The sequence below is a fragment of the Haliaeetus albicilla genome, chromosome 22, assembly GCF_947461875.1.
Source record: "Haliaeetus albicilla chromosome 22, bHalAlb1.1, whole genome shotgun sequence".
Taxonomy (NCBI): Eukaryota; Metazoa; Chordata; class Aves; order Accipitriformes; family Accipitridae; genus Haliaeetus; species Haliaeetus albicilla.
The window spans coordinates 25,138,012-25,162,977 of record NC_091504.1 but is presented as its reverse complement, the minus strand read 5'-3'; the positions used below and the strand labels follow the sequence as shown (position 1 = coordinate 25,162,977).

The window sequence follows — 24,966 nt, the reverse complement described above, 5'->3', positions numbered from 1 at the left end:
AGTTACATTTTTTGAACTGTTACAGATTTTTCTGGTTGGCTAACTACCAGGGCAGTCAGTCACCAGAAACGCAACATTTTGAGGTCCTCCCTGGACACCTCGGCTTGAACAAAACTCTCCTCCCCTCAGAAGAGGCAAAGAACATGACGTTCCCTGTTATACACAGGAAAGGGGTTTAATCTGCATTTGGTTTAAATAATTTCTTCATTTTCTTGTGACAGTGCCTCCTTTTGACACCATACATGTTCCTATTGCTTCTAAAAGTCATAGGTGGTGGTTACCTGGCTGATGATTTAGGTGCCAAATTTTTTTGCTGAGTGACCATTGTGTTTTGATGTGAAAGTCTGGAGTAATGTACCACTCTTAAGGGGCATTGAAGAATCTGATACTAAATCATACTTGCTGTCTTCCATTCTTCAGAAAGAAATGCTTTTCTTTTATTATGTACAAGACTAAAAAAAGGTATGTAGGAGAAGCAGCTCATGAGCTTTTTTTAGTTTGGCTTAGTCTGTTTGTGTCCATGTGTGCACATATGTGCCAGCCCTCTGTTTGAAAAGCCTTCGTTGATCTTTCCTTTCCCTTCCCTTTTCTTTCTAAGGAAATGCACCAGAAATACACTAGTGAATGAGATGTCACTGTCCAGACTGCTAAACTTGCTATTCCATTTTTTGTGCAGACTCTAATTCCAGTATTCAAGAACCACTTCAAAACCCTTCTTCAGAGCTTCTGACAGAGACAGCAAGCAAAGAACTGCACAACCACCTCATGCTTGATATTGACAATGATACGGAAAGCACTGCTCTGTAATGGAAACTCTCAAACTTTTTAAAGGTTCCTCTCCTGGTGGGAAAGCTAACAGAGCTAACAGTGAAAAGCTTCTTTTGACGATATGGCAAAACTCTGTAGAGTTGTGACTTGTGCATCACGGAGGAAGTGATTTAGCCATTCAGAAGAAGTTTAATGATCTGTGTCTCAACAATGGTTTTCAAAATCTTGGATGGAAGGAATTAATTACTGCAGAAACTTGCATAGGAAGCATAATTGCTGCTAATACAGATGGTATTAGCAGAAATTCCAAAAGAATAAGAAGCAGAACATTAGTTATTTAAAGTGCATGTATTATGGAAATAATCTTTTTAATGTCACGGTTAGACTTTTATTTCTAGTTCTTAGACGTTACAAAGAGATGCCTTGCAAGAGACATTCCCTCACTGATTTGCTGCAGATTCTTTTTAAAACATGAACCAAAAAATGCCAGAGTGCTGGTGGTGACTGCTGGTTATCAGTCACCTTGTCAAAACTGTGGATGTATTCTAGTGCCTTGAAGGACTGTCATACTGTAGAAGGAAACTTACTGTATCTTTAATCATTTCATTGCTACTTAATGATCAGTACTTAATACTTATTTCATAGTTATTTGTATTAACCAAGCCTGCTTTTGTTTATGTGAAACTTGCAACTGTTTCAAGATGAAACTGTGGAAGTGGTTTTTGTGCTTTTATTGAAAACAGTTGAATTTTGAAAGAACTTTGAAACACCTGTTTGGATTCGACAGTTGGGTGAACATTTATAAAATTAAAGATTGTCTTTTGTCAACTTAAGGCATCTTTATTCAAGTTTGTGAGTAACATTTGCTTCCAGTGGACACTGAAGGTTTTACAGTCATTCCCTGGGCTTTGTAGCTCATGAGTCACTGGCTGCTCAGCTTGTTCTTCTTTTAAGGAATGTAGCGTACTGGGAATGAATATGCATCTATTCTTTAATGTGTAGATTCATGTTAAACACAAATGAGCCTAGCTGCAAAGACGAACACTGGATACAGCCTCTATCATGCAGAGAAATGAGATGGAACAGGCCATACTGTTTCTGTGAATGAGAGGGAGGGAGGGGAAACCAGTCAGTTGAGGTCACATTCATATAACTAGTTGAATTAATTTACTTAAACTATAAATTCCTTAATACTCCATAATACATTTTATTGAAGTGATTAAACTAGACCTCAGGCTTAACTACAAAATAAAACTGCATTTCGTGAAGGCCTTGACAAGACACATTGCTCTTGGTGACATGATAAATTTATTTTAGTTGCTATCTTCTCCATGCCCCAGTTTGAAATCCTAGTGGCTGCCCAGTTGTTTCCTGTTCAGACATCTCTTAACAGGGAAGATGAGCCCTGTTAGTGGGGTGTAGTCCTGCTTTCCTCTGTCACTACACTAGCACTGTAACAAACTCTTGTAACTCAGAATTCAGTGTTAGTAACACAACTAGAATTTTTGGCTCCTAAATTTGATGTTCATCTCTCAAACTGTATGCAGTTTACCTGAATCCAGGGCAGGTTGTGAAGGACTTAAATAAATTCTCAGAAAATCTTCTGGACTTGCACATTCTTCAGCATTACACAAATAGTTAATTGTCTCTGCTGGGATTAGCAGCTCAGGTGCAAGAGTGTGTACACTCTCACTGGTATCCTCGCTGTCATCCTTGATAGTAAAGAGCATATTTCAATACAGTTGCAATAAGAGCACAGGGCTATGATGCAGTTAAAGTTGAGGAAATTTGGCCAGAACAGCAGGGCTGGAGTTACTCCCTTGTTTACCAAACCGAGCTGTATTCTCTGCTCCCAGGAGTGCAGAGCAATGGGCAGGGGAGGAGGCAATGTAAGGTGTGTGCTTCATGAGTGCCTTTCACCTGGCTTTAAGCTATGTTGGGGCTATTGATTAGTTAATCAAATGGCTGCACAAAATAACCCTACAGAGGTCTAGAAAGAAACTTGGAATAAAATAGGTTTTGTAATGCTTTAACATGCTTTTGGAATCTGCTCAGGTGTTTATGCTTGTAAACACTGCTTGAAAGGTAAGTGCGGCTGCTTGCTTGTGTGGTTTGGGGGGATTTTTGGGGGGTAAACTAGGAAAATTTCTTCCAGCCCAGTTATTTGAAGCTTACCTCAAAACTTTGAATGCAGGCTGTGAGTTGGAGTAGGAGGGTGAGGCACTCTGCAACCACCTCTGCTGTAGACTGTGATTGCATTGAGTCTTGTGGACATGTCACGGGAGCCGTTGCTATTGCCACGTACCAGTCTGGGAACAGTCTGGTGGGGATGTTATGTGCCACCACTAAAACTTTAATTTCCTGGAGTAAAGCACTGCATTGAAAGACAGTGAATTCCATCTTAAAGTACAGCAAGGAGTTTTTATCAGATGGTCAAGTTTCATAAACTAAGCAGTGAGTTGTTTGCATTCCTAGAGCTATGCTTAGAGCATTTTATGCATACAGCATGGTGCACCCCTCACACCCCAGCCAGTGGAAACCTTTTCTAATTCTACTCTGACATACTGTGCAAGGGTCTTGGGTGGACTGGTCAGATGTGAGGGTGAGAAACAAGCAAAAGAACAGAAGGGATTTAATAAGCAAATGTGGGTGTGTGGTGGTGGCTTGCTTTGATAGGAATTCCATTCACAGCAAAGAAAATGATGCAGCTTTAATGAACCTGGATTTCAGTAAATTAGTATGGGGCCCTAGAGAGACACTTGGGTTAAGCTAAAGACAGTAATTGGCTGAGCTATGTGGGACTGGTTAGGTAGTGTTGAAAGGGCAAATAGCAGGCTGGAAGGCAGTGACTAATGCTCTAAAGATAATTTCTGGAATTCCAGTACATACATTTACAAATGTTTACAAAGCAGGGTACAGAAATTATACAGCTGATTCTTAAGGAAGGGATTTTCCTATTTACTGAAACCTATGAAGGCTGTTGACAGTTGAAGACTTCGTGTCTTGAAGATGGATTCCAATGCAGAGGACTGGGTAAGAGCCTGCTGGTCAGCTGCTGACTGCATCCGGAAAAGATGGGTCATGGTAACTGGAAAATGTCAGCTCCTCTGTGGTCAACAGGTACTCAGTGGGGGAATAAAAGCTTGATATAATCGTAGCCAATGTTCGTTTTAACCTTAAGGAAGTATTCTGCCGCTTCTGTAATATGAAACGCTTACCTATGACCTTGATTTTGGAGAGAAGCTAAATCTTGGATGATGAGATGGATTGTGCTACTGCAAGACTGCAGAGGAAAGGGTAGAGTTTTTACAGAACTGCGTATTACAAACTAATCTGGGAATATAAAAATAATTCATCAGCTGCCCTACGTGGGCTTTTCCTTTGCGTCACAGGCGCTGAGAACAACGCATGTTGTTCCTGTTACGTCTAACAGAACATGTCATCTAATTCTGTCAGGATAATGTTTTGGGGCAGTTATCTGAAGCACTGGGTGGAGTAAATCCCAGAGGTAAGCTACTGAACCCACCACAGCATTATTCAGGTCTTTAAGCCTATGTATGGAGTAAGAGATGGTTATACATTTGTAGTTAGCTGGATCTTAGAAGCCAAATTTGTATAAAGATGAATCAAGGTTACTTGATCCCACTAGGAATTTATGTAACTTACCTCTACTACATGAAGAATATAGCTGGAGTAGAGAAGTAGCAGACCTGAGACTTGTTCTCTTGAGTGGTCTTCTAATGCATTTTCAAACAATTCTCTGTGATAACCTTGTTTCAAAAGAAAAACTGGCAGTTTGTCAAACGGTTTAGAGCGATAGTTCCAGCTAGTTAGTGTTGTGTGGTGTGTTCTGCGTGCTCTCTGCTGCCGCAGACAACAGCTTCACAGATCGTGCTTTTATTACTCGGAAGAAACATGAAAGCATTGCTACCATGGGAATCTCTTCTTGACATATGCACCAATGCAATTCATGTTAGCTCCTAAACGTGCCTGATTCCCACTAGCATTTCTTTAAAGAGGTAGTTACGTAGTTGTTGCTGTAGATAGATCACCCGAAGGCCCTAAATGTAGAGCACTTAGAAGTCTTGCATGTGTAGTTGCATCCTTGCTTCTGCTTGACATTGGCACTAGCTGATACAGGTGTTTAAAAGAAAATAAAATTGTCTTAATGTATCTCACTCATCTGACAAAACCCTTGGTATACATTAGTTGCCTGAGGAAGTCATACATGAAGTTGGTTGCAAAAACAGTATCAGACTTTAAAGTCTCTCTCCCTCCCTCAGGGTTTCCAGCAGTTGTGTTTTCGTTAGCTCAGGAAGGATTCCCAAGTGACGATTCTCTTTATGCAGTTTAACAAAATCATATTTTTCTTATTTCACGGGCCACTACAAGGCTTCTACATCTCACCACCCCATACCGCCCGTTCCATCGCTTCGTAGGCAATGTTTGCTCCAACCACGCAATATTTACTGCGGTCTAAGACACCTTACGAGGGATGAGGCCGAAAGCTGAGCGCAGCTGGCGGCGTTCCCCACACCCTGGCCGAGGAGCCGCCCGCCTGCTCTGCCTCAATGAGACCAGACAGCGTGGGGCTGCCTGTCCTGTCCCCCCCACCACCACCATCACCCCACGGCTGGGGCAGACACCCACCTGCCACGTCCTCCGCCGCCATCCCCTCGCCCAGCCGGGCCACCACCAGCAGCCTGTGGAGCGGGAACCGGCACTGTGGGGAGAGGAGAGGCCAGAAGAGGGGAGGCCCACTCGCACCACCCCGGCCCTGCTGCCTCCTCATCCTTCTCCTCCTCCTCTTCCTCCTCCTCTTTCCCACCTGCCCGGTGCGGCCCAGCCTCTCCCGCTGCACAGCCAGCAGGTTCTGCCGCTCCAGAGCCGCAGGCTCTGGTGAATCCGGCCGCCCCAGCGCCGGGGCCTCCTCCGACATGGCCGCCAGGGCCTGGAGCCTGCGAGGGGCCGGTGGAGCCTGAGGCCTCTGGCAGCACCACCACCACCACCACCACCCCCCCCCCACGGCCACCCCCCCAGAGCCCCACACACTCCAGGCAGGCAGGGAGCAGCTCTCGCTCTTTTAATAAGTTTATCAGCAGCTACACAAAGCCAGATGGAAGGCGGTCGAGGGTCTTGGCGTTGGGAGTGCTGGCGGAATGGCTGCGGGGTGCCGGGCCCTCCCCAGCAGGCGAGGGGGTGCTGCCAGACACCTCTTCCCTGGCAGTACCCGGTGGGTTTGGGCTGGTTGGGTTCCTTCGGGTGCTCCCGGTGACAGTTTTGGGGCAGTTTCCACGCTGGGCGCTGGCATCGGTCGGCTGGCCGGCCCCGCCATCGCAGCGCTGCGAGGGGAGGTTGCGAGGCGGGCAGGCCCCGAGAGCTAACGTCGCCCAGAAGTGGCAGCGGGTCCGTGGGTGCTAATTGCACAGACGCTTCTGCCCACCGTGCTGACGGAGGAAGCCGAACAGACACGGCTGAGCCAGCGGGGCACGGCTCGCTGCTCCGACGGAGCACGGACAAGAGGCCTCGGCCCTCCACCGGGCACTTGGTCGGGTTACTCGAGGGCAGAGGAGCTGAACCAAAGGGGAACCAAGTGGTTGTAGCTGGTTATAGGGGCATAAATAGGAAGGGAATCCAGATTTCCTGAATTCCAGGCAGTGCTCTAACCCCAAAGAGCGTAATTAAATATTTAAAATGACCAAACAAACCTCTTCTGCCTAGCTGCCTGCCTTAGCTCTTTACACCCATCTTGTTGGTGCCAGTGCGGGTCTGACGGTGATGGTGCCGAGCACTCAGCACCTTTCACAGCCAGGCCCTCATTAGAAGTAAGGAAAGGATTAGGGAGGAGGGTCTGTCTTCTTAAATAAAATTTAGGAAGCATTAAGAATTACATTAACCCTCTGCTAATTATTATTATTTACACCAATTAAAATTAGTTGATGTCATCTGGAATTGAATAGCCAACTGCTATGCGAAGTAGGCCCAGAGAAAGAGCCCAGCACATACACATAATAGCAAGTTGATGTTCAGGACGTGTTTCACCAGCGGTTTCTCCTCCAGGGAAGCCATGGGAAGCGGCTCGGGTTTAGTTGGTGCCGCGTTCTCGGCGTTTTCCTGTTTGCGCTCCATCCCACAGAGCCACAGAAAGGTGGTCATCAGCTTCGACTTCCCTTTGGTGTTAGTTGTACCTAAAAAGACAGTGAATAGTGAGGTATAAGTCTCGCCAACCAAACAAATCCCAGGAATGTATCAGTGTGGTCCTGTACAATGGGTTTTGATGCAAAAACGCACCAGCATTCTATACACTAGCTATCCTGAGGTGTAGGAAGCCCTGCAATTAGCATCTTTTGGGGCTGCAGTACCAATTGCATCCTTCCCTGGAGCTCTGAGCTCTAGTTCTGCTGTGCTCAACAGTTTAAGAAATGGTAACAGTAGACCAAACCTAAAAGCTCAGCTGTAGCTGCTTGGTGCCCATCAGCTTCCTCTTGCAAGTGGCATGCTCTAGTCTATTTAGGTTTACTCCACGCCACACATGTGTAAATGGAATTTTCCCAGCTCTGGTGTGGGTTAGGGCGTACACGACTAAATGCCGGGAAGACAGCGCTCGTGCACAACAAACGTGAGACCTCCCGGCAGTTGGGAGATCTGCACCGTAACTCATTAACTTACTGATCTTTTCAACAGCTTTTTATAGATCAAAGGAATACACAGCAAAAGCTGCAAAGTTACATAAACAGTGTCCCAAGCCTGGCAAAAACAAGTGATGATAATCATCGCTGGAAAATGCAGAATGAGTTGCTATGCATGTTTGTACCTAATACCGACAAGTACAAGTTTTAAAAAATGTAAATCCTCCTTCACTGATCTGTCAAGAACTCCGCCCAGGGCTCTGGGTTCTCCCTGCTGCTAGAGTCGATCAGAAAACATCACTGAAAAACAGAAATGGAATTTCATGAAAATAATTGTGGTTTTCCTCCACCCTCCCCTTTTTCAACCACTTCTCCTTGCAGCAGGTGCAAGCAGCACCAGTCGCTAGTGCAGGATAATGGGCATGGCTTTCTGTATCCCATCCAGCTCCTTCTTGATTTCAAGCATATGTAATGCCATCAAGAGATGGAAAAGAAACTAAACTTCTGCTTAGGTAACACTGCCAGGTAAAAAGCTTTTAGCATGCCCTGAAGTTACAGAAATCCAGAGGAAGTAGTTTTAACGTTTCTTGTCTTCAAAGCCTTTACATAATGCCTAGGGTTGTTAAGTGTAGGTATTACTGAATACGATGTTGGAGCACTTACATTTATTATCATTTGAACTATTTTCAGAAGCAATGCTTATATCAATCTGGAGAGCTGGACGCTCAGCTTCACACACTCCTTTTGCAGCATCAGGGGAAGGGCTGACTGCTAGGTCTTTCTTGACTGGTAGATCCCCACGTGTGAACCAGGTAAGCCGACTTATCTGATGGCATGAAGAGTGGTGTTAAAGAAAACTGCTTTCATGGTTGTTTAAAGGACTACCTCAGCAGTAGAGTAGCCTGCAGAGAGAACACTTAGAGGGGCCGAAATCTGTTCTCCTGCTCTGTTGGAGCAGGTGAACAGCCAAGTGCTCAGCTGGTAACTACAGAAGCGATGGCTACCATCAGCATGTTGGGTTTAGTTTTGTCTGGAACACGATAGCTGTTTCTACAGCTACACTCTCTGAAGGATGGCATTCTTCACTCACTGAGGAGGCGGCATTTCTGCACGGGACCGTCACTGGATGCAGACTGAGAGCGGGTCAGTGAAGGGAGCAAAAAGAATGGAAATTGTGGCCAGGGAGGAATGATTCAAAGAACTGGGGTTGTTGAGAGAAGAGAAGACAGGTGGGAGACATGATAATTTTCTTCAAATATGTAAAAGACTCATTAAAGAGGAATGTTCTCAATATCAACGATAGGGCGGACAGGAAGGGATGAGCACAACATGAAGTTAGAAAGATTCAGGTTGGAGATGAGGAGAAACGGCTCCTGGGAGGGCAGGTGAGCTCTCGAATTGTTCACACCCCTCCCTGGGCATTCTTCCTCTCTGGGGATTTCTAAGAATAAGTTCACCAGGTCTTTCAGAAATCTGTCAGGTTAGTCCTGTCTTGAAGCAAGAGGATGCGTTGGCTGTATGATTTCTGAAGGTCCCTCTGGCCCTCCTTTCTGCTATTAATGTGTTTCTGTAGCCTCAATATATCTATTGAAAATAGTCAAACTGGCACAAACCTGTTCCAGAGGAAGTGTGCTCTCTGCCCTTGATTTCTCTTTTTCTGCGAGTAAAAATGGTTCCTCACTAAATTAGTAAGAGAGTTGATAAAGATGACCCAGAAGCTGGAATTTCTTGGAAAATAGAGGGAAAAAGCTAATTTGTCATGGATTAAACACACATGTTTGAACTTAAGAACAGCTCTTTGTAGCATCTACTGTTGACCAGTTTCCAGGGTGGGACTCTGGATTTATGGGACCAAAAACTTAAATGGCAGCAGGGTGCTGGAGCAGAGGAGGGATTGCAGTTACAGGTTATTGCAGGTGTGATCATAAATAAAGAATGAATGGAAACTTCCATTTCCAGATTCTTTATCCCCACATTATTCCCATGGACGTAGCGTGGGGCATCCTGGAAACCATTTACAAATAACAAAAGAAATCTGAAGGGGTGACGCACCATTTCTTCCGAGGGGGGTTCTGTGAGCATGCTCACGACCAGCACGGTGAGCGTGGAGATCACGGCCAGGACCATGGAGAAGTAGAGATAGTGCATGTACTTCACCACGCCTGGTCGGAGGTCGGTCTCGCCGCACTGGGGCTCTGGGTAGATGAAGTCCAGCACCAGCCGAATGACACCCAGCAGCAGCCCAATCACCAGGCCCCAGAACGCGCCCTAGGAAAGGAAGGGTATTCTTTATTGGAGCGAGAAGCATGCATCCACCTGGGATCCAGGGCTGTACCCCCATTCTCAGGCTACAAGCTGGCCAGGCTTTCTTCTTGCTGGTTTTTTGGTGGGCTTCTTTTCCTTCCTTTTCTGCTCTTGCTATCTAGGTCTGCCAGTGCTATTACAGTAGCCTGGTACCTCTCCTCTGGGGGGTCAAGTGGGTCATTAGTTTTGGTATGGAGGGGAAGGATAACATCTCATGCTAGAACACTTCGAAGAGTGATATTTTTATCCTAATAGTTGCCTTAACCCCAGGGGGCTGACAACTGCTTTCCGCATAACCGAAGCCCAGCACCAGTCTTTGTGGAGAAACTGGAGGTTTAAGACTCCTGATGCCATTTGGCCTGGCTTCTTCGCTCTCTGGGCTCACTATGCCTTCTGTAGCCCCCCTGATGCAGATAATACGAGGCCATGTAATAAACAAGCTGATGGCTAGTAAGACCCTAACAGGCTTCAAGATTTGTGAAGGACGCCCTGCAACGGAGCGATGCAGTCATCTCCTTCTGAAATGCCAGTGGAGTCTTTGAAAAACAGCAGGCATTGCTCCCTCCTGTATTGGTGATGGTTGCTTGGGTTGTGCAGAGGTCTGGGTGCATTCATTCTCCCAAACACTACAGGAGGCAGCAGAACTGCAGCCTGGGGTGGTGGTTTGAACCGCAGGACCCTCGTGAGGACAGCGAGGCCACAGAAGTGACCATGCTGAGCACAGCAGAGTTGTTACCTTTTCATTTGCTCTTTTCCAGAAGCAACCCAGTATAAACACCATTGCCACGGGGGGCTGCAGGTAGGAGCTGATCGACTGGATGTAAATAAAGAGCTGTCCTCCCTGGCCAGCCTGTACCAGTGGGATCCACAGGATGGAGACCACAGTGAGCAGCAACACAAAGACCCTGTGCAAGAAAAAGATGCCATTACTGTTAGCTCAGGCCATTCTTTTCCAATTGCTCAGCTTGCAATACTCTGACTGAGATCTCTTGTAACCATAAGGCCTCCACTCTAGTCCTCTACCAAACCTGTGCAATATGAAGATACTACATCTGTACAGGGGCAGCAGGCTGCGAGGTGTGCCGAGATGTCTCTCTAATGCTCAGGCTCTGATATAATATGCATGTCCTAATTCTCCATACCTGCCAACAATCATGAGTTCCCACTCAGAGCAACGAGGACGGAAGTGTTTCCAGAGGTCCATCGTGAAAATGGTGCTGGCACTATTAAAGATGGAAGTCAGGGAGGACATGAGAGCTGCTATCATCACTGACATCATCAGGCCCCTGAGTCCTAGAAACAGAAGAAGTACAGCTGCCCTGAGGAATCCCCAATAACCCCACTGTAGGATGTCCTCGAATTCTTCTTTGAACTAGAACAGACTTTTAAAAATGTTTTTATCCCCAGTTTTAAAATGGCAGTGATAGGGAGGTGCTAACAATTGATTCTCATTGTTAAATATCTGCACTTTATCTCTTATCCAAATTTGACTGAATTAGACCTCTGGATACTGGATCATCACCTATCTCTCCTGTTGCATCCTGTCCTTTGCCACTGTCTCACCAAGCCCAACATAAACCCCACTGAAATTATAGTTCCAGAGTATTTTCCTCTCCGAACTTCTCTCACGGATGCCTTTTGGCTGGTGCGTACCATACCCATCAGTGCCAGCACCATTACCAAGCTCCTTACCTACAGGCAGAAGTTCTATGACCAGCTTAGGATAAGCAATATCCGAACAGCCAGATGGGTTGCCACAGATTTTTCGGCAAATTTCTGCATCTGCACAAGCCACCAGATCTAAAATAAGCAGGGGGGAGTGAGAAGCAGTATTCCGTAGCCACAATAAACCAATATATCTAACCGGGTTAGTCTACTGAATGTTGTAAACTGCTTTCTAAGTGAAATACTGGAAAGCTTGGAAAGCTTTGAGCAAATGACAGAGGACTATCTCAACACAGCGAGAAAGGGCAGCATTGGGCTTCTCTGTTTTCCCTTTTTTTCCTTCCATGCAAAAGACAGAATCAGTATAGGTAGCTGACCTGCCTTGCATGTCTAATTCTTCTCTAGGAATGTTGCTCACTTGAGGACTAAGGCTATCCACCCGCTTCTGGCACAGCTCCTCACAGACAAGCACATCCACACATTTCTACCCAGCAAGCAGTTTACAGCATTCAAGGTGGTGTGTTAGGATTTCTCTCAGTGCCTCAAACTTAAATTGCAGGAGACGTAACACGCTGGGTGCCGGAGGGGGCCTAAGTGTATGATCAAAATGCAGAGCAGCTGCAGGTAGCAAGCTCAGAATAGATCAGCACAACTGCTATGAGAAAGGATGACAGCCAACTGCTCTAGCACACGGAGCAGCGTGTTGTGCAACAGGTGTCTGGAGTCTGCTGTAGGAGGATGTGCATTCTCCAGCTTATAACTGGAAGAAAATTTCATCATATGTTGGGCATTTGATGTATTACAACCTTTTAACTTACTTGGTAAAGGCTGTTCCAGCTCCATAGAGCAGGCACAACCAGTAGTGATAAATAGAGGGAACAGATCTCTCCTTCAGCACTTACCCGGGAAGAGAATCCGACTGATCATGCCTGGCATCACCATCATAAAGAGGGGCAAAATTTTCAAGTAAGAGGTCATCAAGGAGCCTCCTTTGGCGTGAGAGAGGTTTTTAGCAGCAAGGGACCTCTGAACGATGACCTAGAAATTAAGAAATGTGTTTGGTCTGCTGTCAGCAGAGAGCAGCTAGCTGTAGATGACATGATACCGATTGCATTCATGCGTACACTTTATCCTCCTCTAAACTATTGAAATCTTAGAAGGGTGAACACAGAGCTTGGCTGTAGCTTTATAATTCTTGTTTCAGATCCCGAGTACCTTACAGAAATGTAGACCTGAAAGGCACTGCCTGTGTCATCAAATCCGAGCCTTTCTTCTGCAGTATACCATGCTGCATAATCTGTTCCTTAACTAATCATACTCAGGCTTAGAATTTTCTTTTCTTATTCTTTTGTTTGGGACTTCCCTGACCCAATGGCTAAGCCGGGCCAGGTTAGTAGCCTTCCTGTCAAAGCAGGACAGAGTCTGAAACAAGCAAAGTGACTTAAATAAAAGTACTACAGGAACATCAGGAGGTTGCTTAGGGCTTCAGTCTTGCTGGCTCTGATGTACCTAAGAGGGTAATCAGACCCCTGGAAAGTGGAAAGAGTGAATTCACAGGTGGTTCAGAAGAAGTGAAAGGCTTAAGTTAAAAAACAAACAACAAACCACAGACATAAAACATCTTTATAGACTGGGATTAACTCACAAACACATTCTTACCCCTTTTTACATTGAAATTATTCCCAAAATTTAGTTGTGCATCTTAAGTTTTGCATCTTTACGATTGAAACCATCAGATTTTACTGAATTCCCATCAGAAATAGTAAACCAGTCCAGGCTACTTTGTAAACCCTAGGTTTGTAATCAAATTCAAACAAGCAATAGCATGTTCTTGAAACCAGACAAAGAAGTAAGCAGTAACCCACCTGATCTGTACACCAGTACCACAGGGACGGAATGGTCATTCCCACCAAAACTCCTGGCCAGGGAAGGTCAGAGTTAACAGGGTCTCGGAAAATGTGAAAAGCATCTTCTCTTGGCAAGCCACAGCTACTGTTTTCTTTGCGGGTGCTGGGAATGGCATCGAAGTATTTTGTCTGCAAACCTTCAAGACCACCAACTTCAACAAAGCCTAGAATAGGTCATGAGAAGCAGTTATCACATCTTCCTGGGTCGGTGCTCTGATTTTCAGTCTCTGTAGTTTGCTGCAGGTGATCCTTCAGAAGTGTTCTTTAAAAATCAGAAGCTATTGACTCTAACATTGGGCTGGGGGATAGCATAACACTACAACTGCTGGCTAGAGAAGGTGCTTGTTCACCTATAATAGTGCTTCAGAATGTATTTCTTCAGAGATTTTTCAGGGAGTACTCATGCATTTTTACCACATAAAGAACTACTGTAAGATTATTTGTAGGAGCATATATTCCAACAGAAGAATATATAGAAAGCAGTTCCCAGAACATCAGTTGAGTAATCAGTTGTGATGATCCAGCTTGTTTGTAGTACTTGGTAAAGCTTCTATCATAGTTTTAGTAATAAAACCCCAGGGAAGTACTTACTGAAGACCATGAGAGTCACAGCCCCGATCAGCATGATTAGAGTTTGCAGAGCGTCTGTGTATATCACAGCTGCCAGGCCACCTACAATCACAGAGAAGCAGCAAACTGTGGGAAACTGGGTTTGTTCTGTCATAGCATCTCACACTTTGCACAAGTTTTTGACAAGCAGCGTAAGCTGAGCCCCTTGCGTGGCAGGCTGGCGTGTTTTGACCGTGTTGGGGGGCAGTTTGGCCAATTGCTGTGCATTACACTTTGGCTGAAATTTCTCATGTTTTGAATCATAATGAGTCACCATTTTGTCACTAAAAAGCCAAAGTCCAGTATAAGTACTTCTACGGGAAATACATGGAAAAGCTCCAAAACAAAGCCCAAGCTGAATAAGGAAGAATAAGAGAAGAAGAAAAAAAAAGGGGGGGGTTTATGAGCAATATCACTAGGGGTGAGCACTGGGAAAGGAGCAACCTTTATTTGCTTCGGATTTGCTGCTTACTCCGTGCATGGCTTTTTTCCATTTGGCCACTCATAAGCCCTGAAAGGGCATCCAAGATTGACAATGCTTTCTGCATTACACGGTTCATTGTTATGTAAATCACTCATACCTCCAAAAAGCCCAGAGGAAAAATGTATTGTGCAAATGCCTCAAGCATAGCTTCTCCTTAAAGCAGAACTGACATGCATCCGTACCTGGTGTGGCCTTTATAAGGTGTATTCATTTACTCTTACCCAGTAATTTTTTCTTAACAGGCATTGTCAATTGCTTTTTCCCCCCCCTTTGTCCACACTCATGGCAAAACCAGATTGTATGGGAAACGCAGGACTCCTGTCACAAGCATGAGGATGCACGGTGCATCACGTGAACATGCTCAGCTCACTCAGCAGGATCTGTGGTATGATCTGAAACTCAGCCACGTACCCGCGACAGTGTAAACGGCTGTGATTGCCAGCAGGCCTGCCACAGCGATATAGAGGTCCCAGTGTAAGGCTTGCTGAATGAAGAGGGCCCCAGCATACATGTCGACCTAGAGAAAGAGGATAGTTATCACAGTTGCAATGACGATATTACCGAGCCCCTCAAAGTTGGTAGTGCCAGGGAGCGTGAACATTTAGCTGACCAGGCTGTCTCCTTTAGTGGGACCAGTCTGTTTTGTAAAGCTCATGACTCCCCAGCTCCCCGCAGCGTCTTCTCCGTGTGGCACATCCCTCTGCAGCCCCAGCTCCTGCCTACTGTGCATTAGGACCAGGCTCAATTTGGTATTTAGACAGTTTATTATGACTGGTCATGGGGGTGATGGAGCTGTCCCGAGAGCAGGGGAGCACGCACAGCTCTCTGAGAAAAAGGCATTTGGGTGGGGTGAGCTTATCTCTTCCCCGGAGCACCAGTGAGCTGGGTGGGGAGAGCTGCGCTGGCCGGGGGACCGGAGCACCGGCGGTGCAAACCTTCCCCGGGTGCCTCAGCCTGCCACCAGCCCCAGCACCAGTTTGCTGTAATGCGAATTCCTCCCTGCTGACACGGTGACAGCAAGATAATAAGGAAGAGTGTCCTCGGGGCTGGGACCCAGCCCTGAACAACGAGCTCTGCAGCTACGTGAAAATGCTGCGTTTTAGGAGAGCATTAGGATAGGCAAACTGCAGACCACAGAATGACAGACAGATATAAAAGCATCCTGGATACAGGACTCATTATCAGAGATTTCAGAGATTTCCATCAAACAGCTCCTTTTTTTCTAGAGGAGAACCTGAGCCTAGCTCCTTGGTGCCACCCGAACCCTGTGACTAGCGTCCGTTTCAGAGGGGACACAGGCAGGCGTGTGTCAGACAGTGCGTCCCACTTTGGCCCTGTACATACAGGAAAAACACCAGCAGGGACTCGTCTGATTTCACAGATTAATGCACTGCTGCACGGTTAATAAACAGCTAGTGAGGTGTTGCGCAAGGGTTGATTCAGTTATTTATTCAAGGCACTACATCAAACAGGTGCAATAAATCACTAAACTCTTTTCACCTAAACACATACCAACTCCTCCATTCTTATTCATCCTGCACATAACAGCATTTGGTGTCTGCGCAGGCAATAAATATGCAAAGGGAAGAAACTGGGTAAGCTGCCAGACGTACAAAATCTAACAACAAATGCATCCACACTCACAGCTCAACTTTTCAATAAACTGTTGCTCAGGACATTGACACCTAGCTTTCCCTCCTACTGTAGCAAGCATTCAGATGCTTAATGGGGGAAAAAAAAAAAGTTATTCTTTTTGTATAGGTTCTCAAAACAACTATAGTCTATCTTCCTTAGGTATTTTGATGATACACCCTTTTCTGCTAATATAGGGAAGGGCCAGTAGTTGCATTTCTCAGCCTTGCTGATCAACATGCTTCCAAAGTGAATTGAATTCAGTCTGTTTCCATTTTTTTCTACTTACTGATATTTTGGTGAAGATATAGATGAACAAGTAGAGAATCGCCAGGAACATCTGAATTCTTTTGCCTCCAAAACGTTTCTGCAGGTATTCTGGCATGGTAGTAACCTACACGAGAGGCATACGGTCAGAGAGGGTGGTACACGATTGCACCCATGAATTGCTGAGGGCTCACCCACGGAGCCGGTGTGGTCGGTTTGCATTGGTAGAAGACCTGAAGGGCCCTGCTAGTTGCACCGTGCTGGTATTTGGTTCTCGGTTGTCTACTTAGGCCAGCACGACAGCTTAGCAAGCACCGACTTTGCTGTAATGTCTGACAGAAGGCTCACTATAAACTGTGATGTGAGAGCCTCTGTCCATCTCCTCAGGAGATGGAGCAACTCTACTCCATTGCCAGGGGTAGTGGAGCTCTCCGGCCCCCACACCCGAACCCTCAGTGCAGTTCCCGGGCAGCAGCTCTCCTCCGCTTTAGCTCAGGCCCCCGGAGCAGCCGGGCGCACCGTGGCTCATGCCCTGCCTTCCAGAAGCAGCACAGGTGCAGCAAGAGATGGTTAAGCTCAGGAGCCAAACAGGTGGTTTAAATACCAGCAAATCACTGATGGACACAACATCCCATCTACTTACTCCTGCTGCTATGTAAATCGGAAGGAATAGCCAGGCCAGCACCAAAACACAAAACATCCCCTGCAAAGCAAATAGAAAGGAAGGTCAGCGATGCTGATCAAGGCTGTGACCAGGTGGATCGATGGGGATACGAGGGCTGGGTTATCCCTCAGATCCCTCAAACCCCCAGCAGCTGGTGGTGATTTCTAGCTCATGCAGCGGGAGCCCGAGCCTTTGGAGCTGCCAGACCTACACCCTTGTGTGGTGACTCGTTGGTGTTGGAGTTGCCCTGTACACCACGGAGATGGCTACAGAGCCACCGAGCCACACTCACATTCCACTCGTAGGCTGTCGCGGCAATTCCCGAGGCGGCTCCTGACCCAGCCAGGCCGATGAAGTGACCACTTCCAACATTGCTGGCAAACAGGGATGCGCCCACCTGGAGAAAGATAGGAAATGGGATCTGGCCCTGGAACAAGGCGTTGTTCTCAGCCTGGTGAGAACACAGTGATGCTGTTTCCCCACTCATGACTACAGAGGATGTGAAATCCTTGTCACCCTTTGCCACCTTCTTCTTTTGCCTACATGTTCAGTGACTCTGGCACCTCTCTCCAGCTTCTTTCATCATTCACTGCCTGTTGCTCATTTGTAGGCATGTTTAGGACCATCCTGCTTCCAAACCAGTGTCTAGTCTTTTGCGGGGGAGCAGGGCAGAAGGTGGAGGTAACAAATAGAAATGTCAGATCATCAGGTTCTTATATTAGTACATACTGACTCACCAGACCAGCCCAAATGAAAAATACCCCACCTAGCAGACTGGCTCAACATAAAGCTGCATCCATGATGGGACCACCCAGTTAATTCTGGAAATCTCCAGATCAAAGCATGCAAAACCAGTTAGGCTTTGCAAGCCGGCAGGCTGGCTCTCGTGGGGTGCAGGGCTCTGGCAGGTGCCCTGCAGCCACACCACTTCTCCAGTCTCAAATGTGGAAGAAAACCCCACTATTATAACTGGGTCTTCGCAAAACATGGAAGGCTTTTGGTTTTGGGTTTTCTTTCTGTTTGAAGAAATAAGGTCTGCTTGGACAGAAGTGCTTTTCAGTCTTGCTGTAGCCTAGGGGCACAAGCAGTGTAACGATAAAGATACTTACAGGCCACCAAACCATCTGTCCTCCAGCTAGAAAGTAGCCTTTTACAGTGCTGCGCTGCGTCTTCCACATGGACTGGGAAAGCAGAAAAGCAGAACACAGGTTTCAACAATCATTTCAGTTGCTGCTCAGAGCATCACCAAGCAATTTCCCCAGTGGGAAACCCTGTACTGTCATCAGATGAGAGTAAAGGGTTTCTTGAAGGACCTGCAGTTGTTGCTGGGAAATCCTGGGGGATGAGAGAGCAGCAGATGAGGGAGGCAACCAGCCAATGCTGTAAGCCACATGCAAAGTTTTCTATCATCTCAGCATTCTGATTAAATGTTTTCTGTGATAAGCAAACTAAATCACTCCAGATCCATGAGGAAGGCAAGCAATTTTGGACAAGAACTGCAGACGTCCCTAGTTATTAGGTGCAGCCAAGAGAAATGCTCGGCATTGCACGTATTGCTCATTGACTCCTGTTCCTCAGAGATTTCAGATAGTTTCATGCAATGTGTGTTATGCACCACATTTGAAGGGAGCAACTATTCATCTCTGCCTTATGACAGCCAGAGTGTGCTTTTGCTATTACAAAAGTCATGCCAAAAGGATGTACTTCTGCCTTAATTTTATATAAACAGTATTTTCAATTTACGGAATCTGCTATCGAGGCCAGTGCAGACAAGCACAGGTGATTTACAGGACCACAATTCCTTCCTGGATGAACAAAACATTATTCTTAGCAATACTTTGTACTTAGATGACCTCTTCCTTACAAGGGTTCTCAAAACCTTGGCAAACACTAGAGCTGAACAGCTCTCCTCTGGAGCCGTGAGGACACTTCCCCAGGCTGAAGTGAGGAAAAGGACCTGTAAACTCTGTCCTTCAGCTTGTTCGGTTGAATCCAGGGAAGTGCAGCTTGATTCGAGCCAAAGTAAAATAATTTGAGGCCAACCCAGCCATATTTTTCAGTATAACAGGGCACACACGAAAGTTTTTAACAGTATCTGCTTACCCACAGCCCAACCACGAGGACAAATATGAAGTACAGCACAAGAACAGCAATGTCTATAGAGTCCAGCGTCTTCTGGGGAAACACATCCCACGGGGGGGTCACAGAGGATGGAGTGCTGCTGGTGGTCTCCATGGTTTCTTATGCAGGCTGAGTGCTTCTTTGTCTTGATGCATATATCTGTTAAAAAATGGGTTGCATGGTTAGGAGAGGATGTGGCAGCACCATGAAGGTGTTGACTGTTTCTTGAATAATTCAGGGGTTACTGGCTCTGTGGTTCTGGCTGCGGTGCTACTTGTGCCGGAGCTGTGGAGAAGGCTCTTGTCTCTGGCATTTGCCTTCATCCATGACTCCCTTTCTGAGACGTGAAGATGCTGCCAGCAGGCAGGCCCACTGTGAGTTGGTTGGATTTCTCATGCAGTGGATAATTCTCTAACTGGTGGAGAAATGGGTGCATTAGAGAAGGTGTAAGTAGCTGAAATAGCCAGAGGAAAGGACCGGGACGTGGCGCAGCCGGTGATGACAGCCTGCAGGTCCCAGTGCAGCAGCACTGCAGGACTGGCCTCAATGAGAAGCCGCTGCCAGAAATGTGCCTGTGATGAGCCGCTGGGATGGGAAGACACATGAACTGCTCCAGCGGCGATGGCATTTTCCTCCTTTGCTCCAGCGAGAGCTCAAACTTGGGTGCAGAGAGTGCTTGGGTCTCCTCCTGAGTAAGGCTGACTTCCCAGCGCGCAGGCACTGCCCTCTCCGAGAACTCCCTTATCGGGAACAGAGGCTGGCAGCGTGATGCTGAGCACAGGGATGGAGGAACCCTCTGCCTCGCTGGAGCGGGCCAGGGCAGCGGGGGTGAGCAGCAAGCACCGCCGGCAGACAGTGCGGTGGTGTGGGACCGGCACCAAGCGGCAGAAGAGCCAGTGCCGGAGCTGGGGCTCCCTCCTGCACACCAGCCCGCAGAGGTGTTTCCTGCGGGTGAGATACTCGTGTGTTTCCCACAGGAATAAAAACTCATTTTCTTCTCCAGAAGCGCCTGATGAGGAGACGTGGGACACCTGCAAGGGCTCTCGGGAGCTCTCCCGAGTGCCCCACGGTGCCAGGCTGCTGCCCTTCGGCAGAGGGGCAGGATAAAGTCCATGCGAGGAGGTTGGTCAGGTATTTGAATTAATGCAGTCCCTCCTCATTACCTCCTCCTGCCCTCACCTCGGCTTTGAGAGCAGGACAGGAGGCGAGCGGCAGCCCTGGTGCGGCCAAGCACACCCCGGGGAGTCCCTGGCTCGGCGGTGGCCGCTGTCGGTCACCAGGGATCGCCGGACCCGGCACCTCACTGCCGCGCTGGAGCCACGGAGCAGATTTTGGGATTATTTCTCTTACCCTGCTGAGCCGAGGAGACGGTTCCTCCGAAGAGGGGCAGCGCCGGCACTCCCCGGCCTCGGCACCACCTCGCAGCCGGCTCAGCTCCGGGTCCAGTCCCGGCGTCACCGGGACAGCTGGGCCGAGCGTCTGCTGGTCCTCGTCCTCCTCCCGCCTACGCGGCTGGCCAGGTCCTTTGGCCTCTCTTGCACTTGTAAGGTGACACTTATAAGCTCCCCCTTGCCAAAAAGCTGAAGAAGGTGGGGCGAAGGGTGGCTTGCACCAGCCCGGGGCTCCCGGCGTGGACGGTCGGACAACAAGCGGTCGAACAAGTTCTTCCTCTGAACGCCCGGTGTGCAGCAAAGCACAGACCGAAACAGCCGCCCTGTCCCTTGGTCGCATGTTTCACAACCTCTGTCGGCTTCGCCCCTTCGTTGAGGTGTCGAACCGCAGCTGGAGCCTGCCCTTAACTCACCTGTGGCCCGAAGACTGGCCCCAAGTGCAACTGGCTGCTCTCCTGGCACCGGCGGCACCGCCGGGCACCTCCTGCCCAGGTGTGTGAGCAAAGCAGAGAGGGAACGGAGCCGCAACCGCCGCGGTGATGGAGCTGCAGCCGTGTCTCCTGCTGGGAAGCGTTCGGGAGGGCGAGCCCTGCCCTGCGTCCCCGCTACACCCGGTCCTGCGGCGCGGGCTCTGCCTGGAGCGGGGCTGCCGGGCTCGTGTGTTTACGAAAAGGTTGGGCAATAAATAAGGAGTTTTCTGGTGGCAGATACCATCCCATCGCCCGCTTTCCACAGCGGAGGGGTTGTCTCCTGAGACATCGGCAGCCTCCAGCGCAAGAGGCAGGGATGGTACAGAGCCATGTTCTGGTGGAGCGGCAGCAGTGGCAGCACCGGGCTGGGACCGGGGACTTGCAGCACCTTGGAAGAGCCTTTTCTGTGCCTTATAAAGCCCCTGGATCCCACTGAATTCCTTGGGAGCTTCTGCCTTGCAAGGATGCAGGGTGCTGATGATCAGAAGATCAGCGCTATCTTACCTCTTTAAGAGGCAATGTATCTTGGCTGCTGCTGAGTTTTTACTGGCATGCTTAACCTCTAACTAGGAAAAGAAAAATAGGGTTTGGTATGCCAGCCTTGGGAAGTCGCTAACCCCACTCTAACACCTCCTACTTTCTCTTTGGCAGCTCTGATATTGCTGTTTCTTTCCATCCCGAGACAATTCCCATCTCAGGGCCTGCAGCAGGTGGTTAGCACCGGCAGCACAGCCAGCGCTATAAGCTACGTATGCTCAGTCTCAGATGGGATTCAGCCACACATGCAGGAGAGTGTTGTGTCTTTCCCTCTGAAATGTGTGCAGATCTGGGGCAGAGCTCTTGCAGGCATTTGTCGTGCCCATCAGTAAAAAAAGGAAACGTGGGATATACTCCAGGGGAAATTCCCAGAAGTGAATACAGGTGCCCAGTTAAAGCTCCTCTTGTGGCTCCCAGAGCCGTGGGGTGAGGCTGGGCGTTAGGAAAGATGCAGTAGACTCGGTTGCTCTGATTTCAGATCCTAACCCTGCCACGGCCCAGTGGAAATTTTGCCCGTTTTGTGAATTCAGCTCACAGCCCGGTGTCCCTCGGTTCCTGGCACAGGCGGCAGCGCTTTCCCCGCCAGAGATTGTGAGGAAGGAACATCCGTGGCATTGAAATGAAGCCGCTGAAGCCAGCCCTTTATCAATGGTGCCGGCAGAGACGCAGCCCACGTGGGTCTCGAGTAACCCGTCGGGACTGTATCACTCTAAATGCCTCCTCAACGGGATTTTTTTAAAGCATTCCCAGGTCCATCCACCTCCTAAAGACACCACCGCTCGCCGGGGCTGAAACGCAGCCCAGCAGCAGCCCCGAACCCACACACCAACCGGAGCTCCCCGACTCGCAGTAGAAGCTGAAAGGGAACTTACTGTGCTCAGCTGGGTCTCATTCTGTTCCCTGCGCCGGGCACCACCAAGCCTCTGCCAACTGACAGGCAGCTTAAATATTGCCAGAGAATCGGGATTTGCCAGCGGAGCTGTTAACGATGTCACAAGGAATGAGAAGGAATATTTATAGTCAAAGTTAAACTAATTGCCCGAAGTTACTCCTTCGGTCTCCTGTGGCTCTGGTGAGAAGTGTATTATTTTCACTATCAGGGCTCATGGGTCAAACTCCACAGAGTGCCATTCTCTTAGGCAATCTGCGCAGCTAGAGAAGGGACAAGTAACAATAAAAACAAATCCGTGCTGATGTCCTCTCGAGCTGACAGCCTGTGACACAGGGGAGAGCTGACAGCTAGTCCTGTCTCTAGGCTTATGCCTAAGCCTTACAAAGAGCAGAACTCATCTGTGGGCTGGGGTTCATAACTCATTTCTGAGTCTGTAGGTTAATCCCAGAATCGAGTTCCCTTCGGGGACCAGGCTGGAGGTTTTGGTTTCAGCATCACCTGTCTGAAAAATCTGATAAACACTTACAGCCAAATAACACACAGAGAATGATGCTGAAGAGGGACCTTCCAGCACAGCAAGAGACTGTGGCAGGAGGCAGCTTGTACATAGAATCATAGAATCATTTAGGTCGGAAAAGACCTTCAAGATCATCGAGTCCAACCATTAACCATGCCCACTAAACCATATCATCTCTGAAATCGGGGTGCACAGAGCCCCAGGGCAGCACCACCGAGAAGCCCCATGTCTCTTGCTGGGCAGGTAACCTGCTAGCTGGCAGGGCAGATCGAGCATGGGCGCTGTCCTTACACAAGCCTAATCCATATACTGACGGTGGAGTTATCAACCCAAATTTTAATGTCTGTGATCCCCTAAGGGCACGTTTTACTGGCGAGTCCTCAGCTCTTCTGCGACACCTGGGTGAAAGTCTCGGCCAAAGCAGGGCAGCCCCCGGGGAACGCCGGTCCCGCGTCGCTGGCCGGGCGTGAGCAGCATCTCTGAGCGCAGGTGCTGCTTTTGTCTCTTTCACTCACTAGTCATGTAATGTCGCAATGAACTGCACTGCTTTTACCGAAGGTTTTGTGAAACTTACCCCTTCTCTGACAATCTCAGCTGCTAGAATCAGAAATTCACCTCTTGCCTTCACTTTTGAGTTTTCTAGATTGACAACACAGGCAAGTTAAAAAAAAAAGGCACCCCAGAGTCTACAAAACCAGAAAGGAAAGTTGGAAAAACCTAGTGTCTGTGTTTTATCTCATTGTTTCACACTCAGCTCACAATTCTGATGAACATAACTAAAGGTCTTTGAATCTTCCGATTGGAGATGCTTTAATTTGATCTGCTAGAATTTGGAAAACCCAGATTTTCCTAAATTGTGTTAGAACAAGGTGGATCCTCAAGGGCTTCAAATTCAGCATCCAGGTGCCTTGTGCTACCTCCCAGTCTATGCCACTTTTTCCTGAATTCCAGCCCTTCCAGTCTGAAGCTGAGACCTCTGTTTGTCTCTTTGGCATCTTTGATGGCACCTGGAAAGTAATTACGGATTGTGGCCCTTCAGACCATTATCAAGATACTTAGAGGGAGGTTTCATACGTGGTTCCACCTGGGCTTGGAGTTGCCAGCCTGGTGCTATTTTATCCCAGCCAGTCCACCAACTGGAGCTGCCATCCTGTCTTCACCACGACTTTACTAAAGCTGCTCATTTCCTCTTTGAGGTTTTTTTCCCCCCTCATTTCTCACAGGACAGAGTGAAAATCCTTAAATAATCCGAGGTTTGGAATGTAACCTGGGATTTCAGGGTCACGGTTTCCCTGTCTCTGTCAGAGGATGGAAGCGGCACCCCGTGGAGCAGGAGCCACGCCACGGCTGCATTCCCCGCACTGACCCCGGGCTGCTGCCTGAGTTATTATTTCCTTTCCAAGGACAGGCTTTCCTGTGAAGATGATCCCATGATCAAGGCTGACGCTGGGCTGTACAAGGCTAAAAGGAGAGCATCCAGCCAGTACACCGAGTCTAGGGAAAAATTACCTAATGTTTGCAGTTATCAAGAAAGAGCAAAACAACAAGTGAGCGCGGTGAATGATGCCGACTGCGGCATGTACCACGCTGCAAAGGAGGCTCCGGGTCATCATTTCTGTGGCGGTTTGTGGACTGCAGCCCGGGCCGCGCTGGACCGTGCGGTGGGAAGTTTGACGGCCGTGCTGGGCACCTCGAGATCCCCGGGGCTGCAGAAGAGCCAGGCTCGATCGGCCGGGAGGGCTAAGGAAACATCAGGAGGGGTTTGAGGGCTTTAAATGCATATCCCCAGCGAGGGACTTCCACCCATAACATTTTTATTAACTCTCTTCAGAGCTGTTTTACAGTTGTCGGTGCTGTGGCCTCCAGGGAGGAACCAGTGATTGAGCAGGCTGCTGTAAACAAGCTAAACTACAACCAGGAAATCTGATATGAAGCCGGTCCCTATCTATCTGCTGTTAGTGTAAAGGGAGATAAATTGCTCCGGGGACATAGACTCAACCTCAGCCAAGAATTCCTTTTCAGAGGGAAACAATTCACTGGCTCATATGCTCACTAAATGTTTTCTTCTGAAGGCTGCAGAAAAAATCCATACTATTTTAAGAATTTGCT

General features: G+C 48.0%; 3 protein-coding genes across 11 annotated transcripts in view; 1 reads left to right on the top strand and 2 right to left on the bottom strand.

Annotated features, from left to right (window-relative positions):
* The window catches only part of ARHGAP17 (Rho GTPase activating protein 17), a 47,076-nt gene extending 45,480 nt beyond the window's left edge, over positions 1–1,596 (top strand). For all 5 annotated transcript variants that reach the window (XM_069810547.1, XM_069810543.1, XM_069810546.1 and 2 more), the window contains one exon: positions 677–1,596. In XM_069810547.1, the coding sequence (XP_069666648.1) occupies positions 677–807 (131 nt within the window). In that variant the 3' untranslated portion in view covers positions 808–1,596. The remainder of the gene's footprint in view (positions 1–676) is intronic.
* Positions 1,597–2,300: 704 nt separating this feature from the next.
* TEX47 (testis expressed 47) lies at positions 2,301–5,707 on the bottom strand. The gene is made up of 5 exons (XM_069809337.1): positions 5,419–5,707; positions 4,435–4,538; positions 3,987–4,051; positions 2,944–3,142; positions 2,301–2,480 (listed from the first exon to the last, which is right to left on the bottom strand). The coding sequence occupies exons 1-5, from the start codon at positions 5,705–5,707 to the stop codon at positions 2,301–2,303; spliced, it is 837 nt and encodes a 278-aa protein (XP_069665438.1).
* A 128-nt stretch (positions 5,708–5,835) lies between these two features.
* Positions 5,836–22,606, bottom strand: SLC5A11 (solute carrier family 5 member 11). 5 transcript variants are annotated; one of them, XM_069810550.1, is made up of 16 exons: positions 22,321–22,606; positions 19,033–19,209; positions 18,039–18,110; positions 17,222–17,326; positions 16,909–16,968; positions 16,288–16,392; positions 14,778–14,883; positions 13,865–13,945; positions 13,232–13,437; positions 12,269–12,404; positions 11,394–11,501; positions 10,844–10,994; positions 10,438–10,606; positions 9,450–9,665; positions 8,061–8,223; positions 5,836–6,956 (listed from the first exon to the last, which is right to left on the bottom strand). In XM_069810550.1, exons 2-16 carry the CDS (start codon positions 19,162–19,164, stop codon positions 6,736–6,738), a joined length of 2,031 nt encoding a protein of 676 aa, XP_069666651.1. In that variant the 5' UTR covers positions 19,165–19,209; positions 22,321–22,606; the 3' UTR covers positions 5,836–6,735. The 5 variants fall into 5 exon arrangements, 4 of the variants coding, with proteins under 4 accessions (XP_069666651.1, XP_069666649.1, XP_069666653.1 ...); XM_069810548.1 differs by lacking the exon at positions 22,321–22,606 and adding an exon at positions 20,401–21,130; XM_069810551.1 differs by lacking the exon at positions 22,321–22,606 and adding an exon at positions 20,401–21,131 and having other exon boundaries at positions 6,822–7,697.
* Between the last annotated feature and the right edge of the window lie 2,360 nt (positions 22,607–24,966).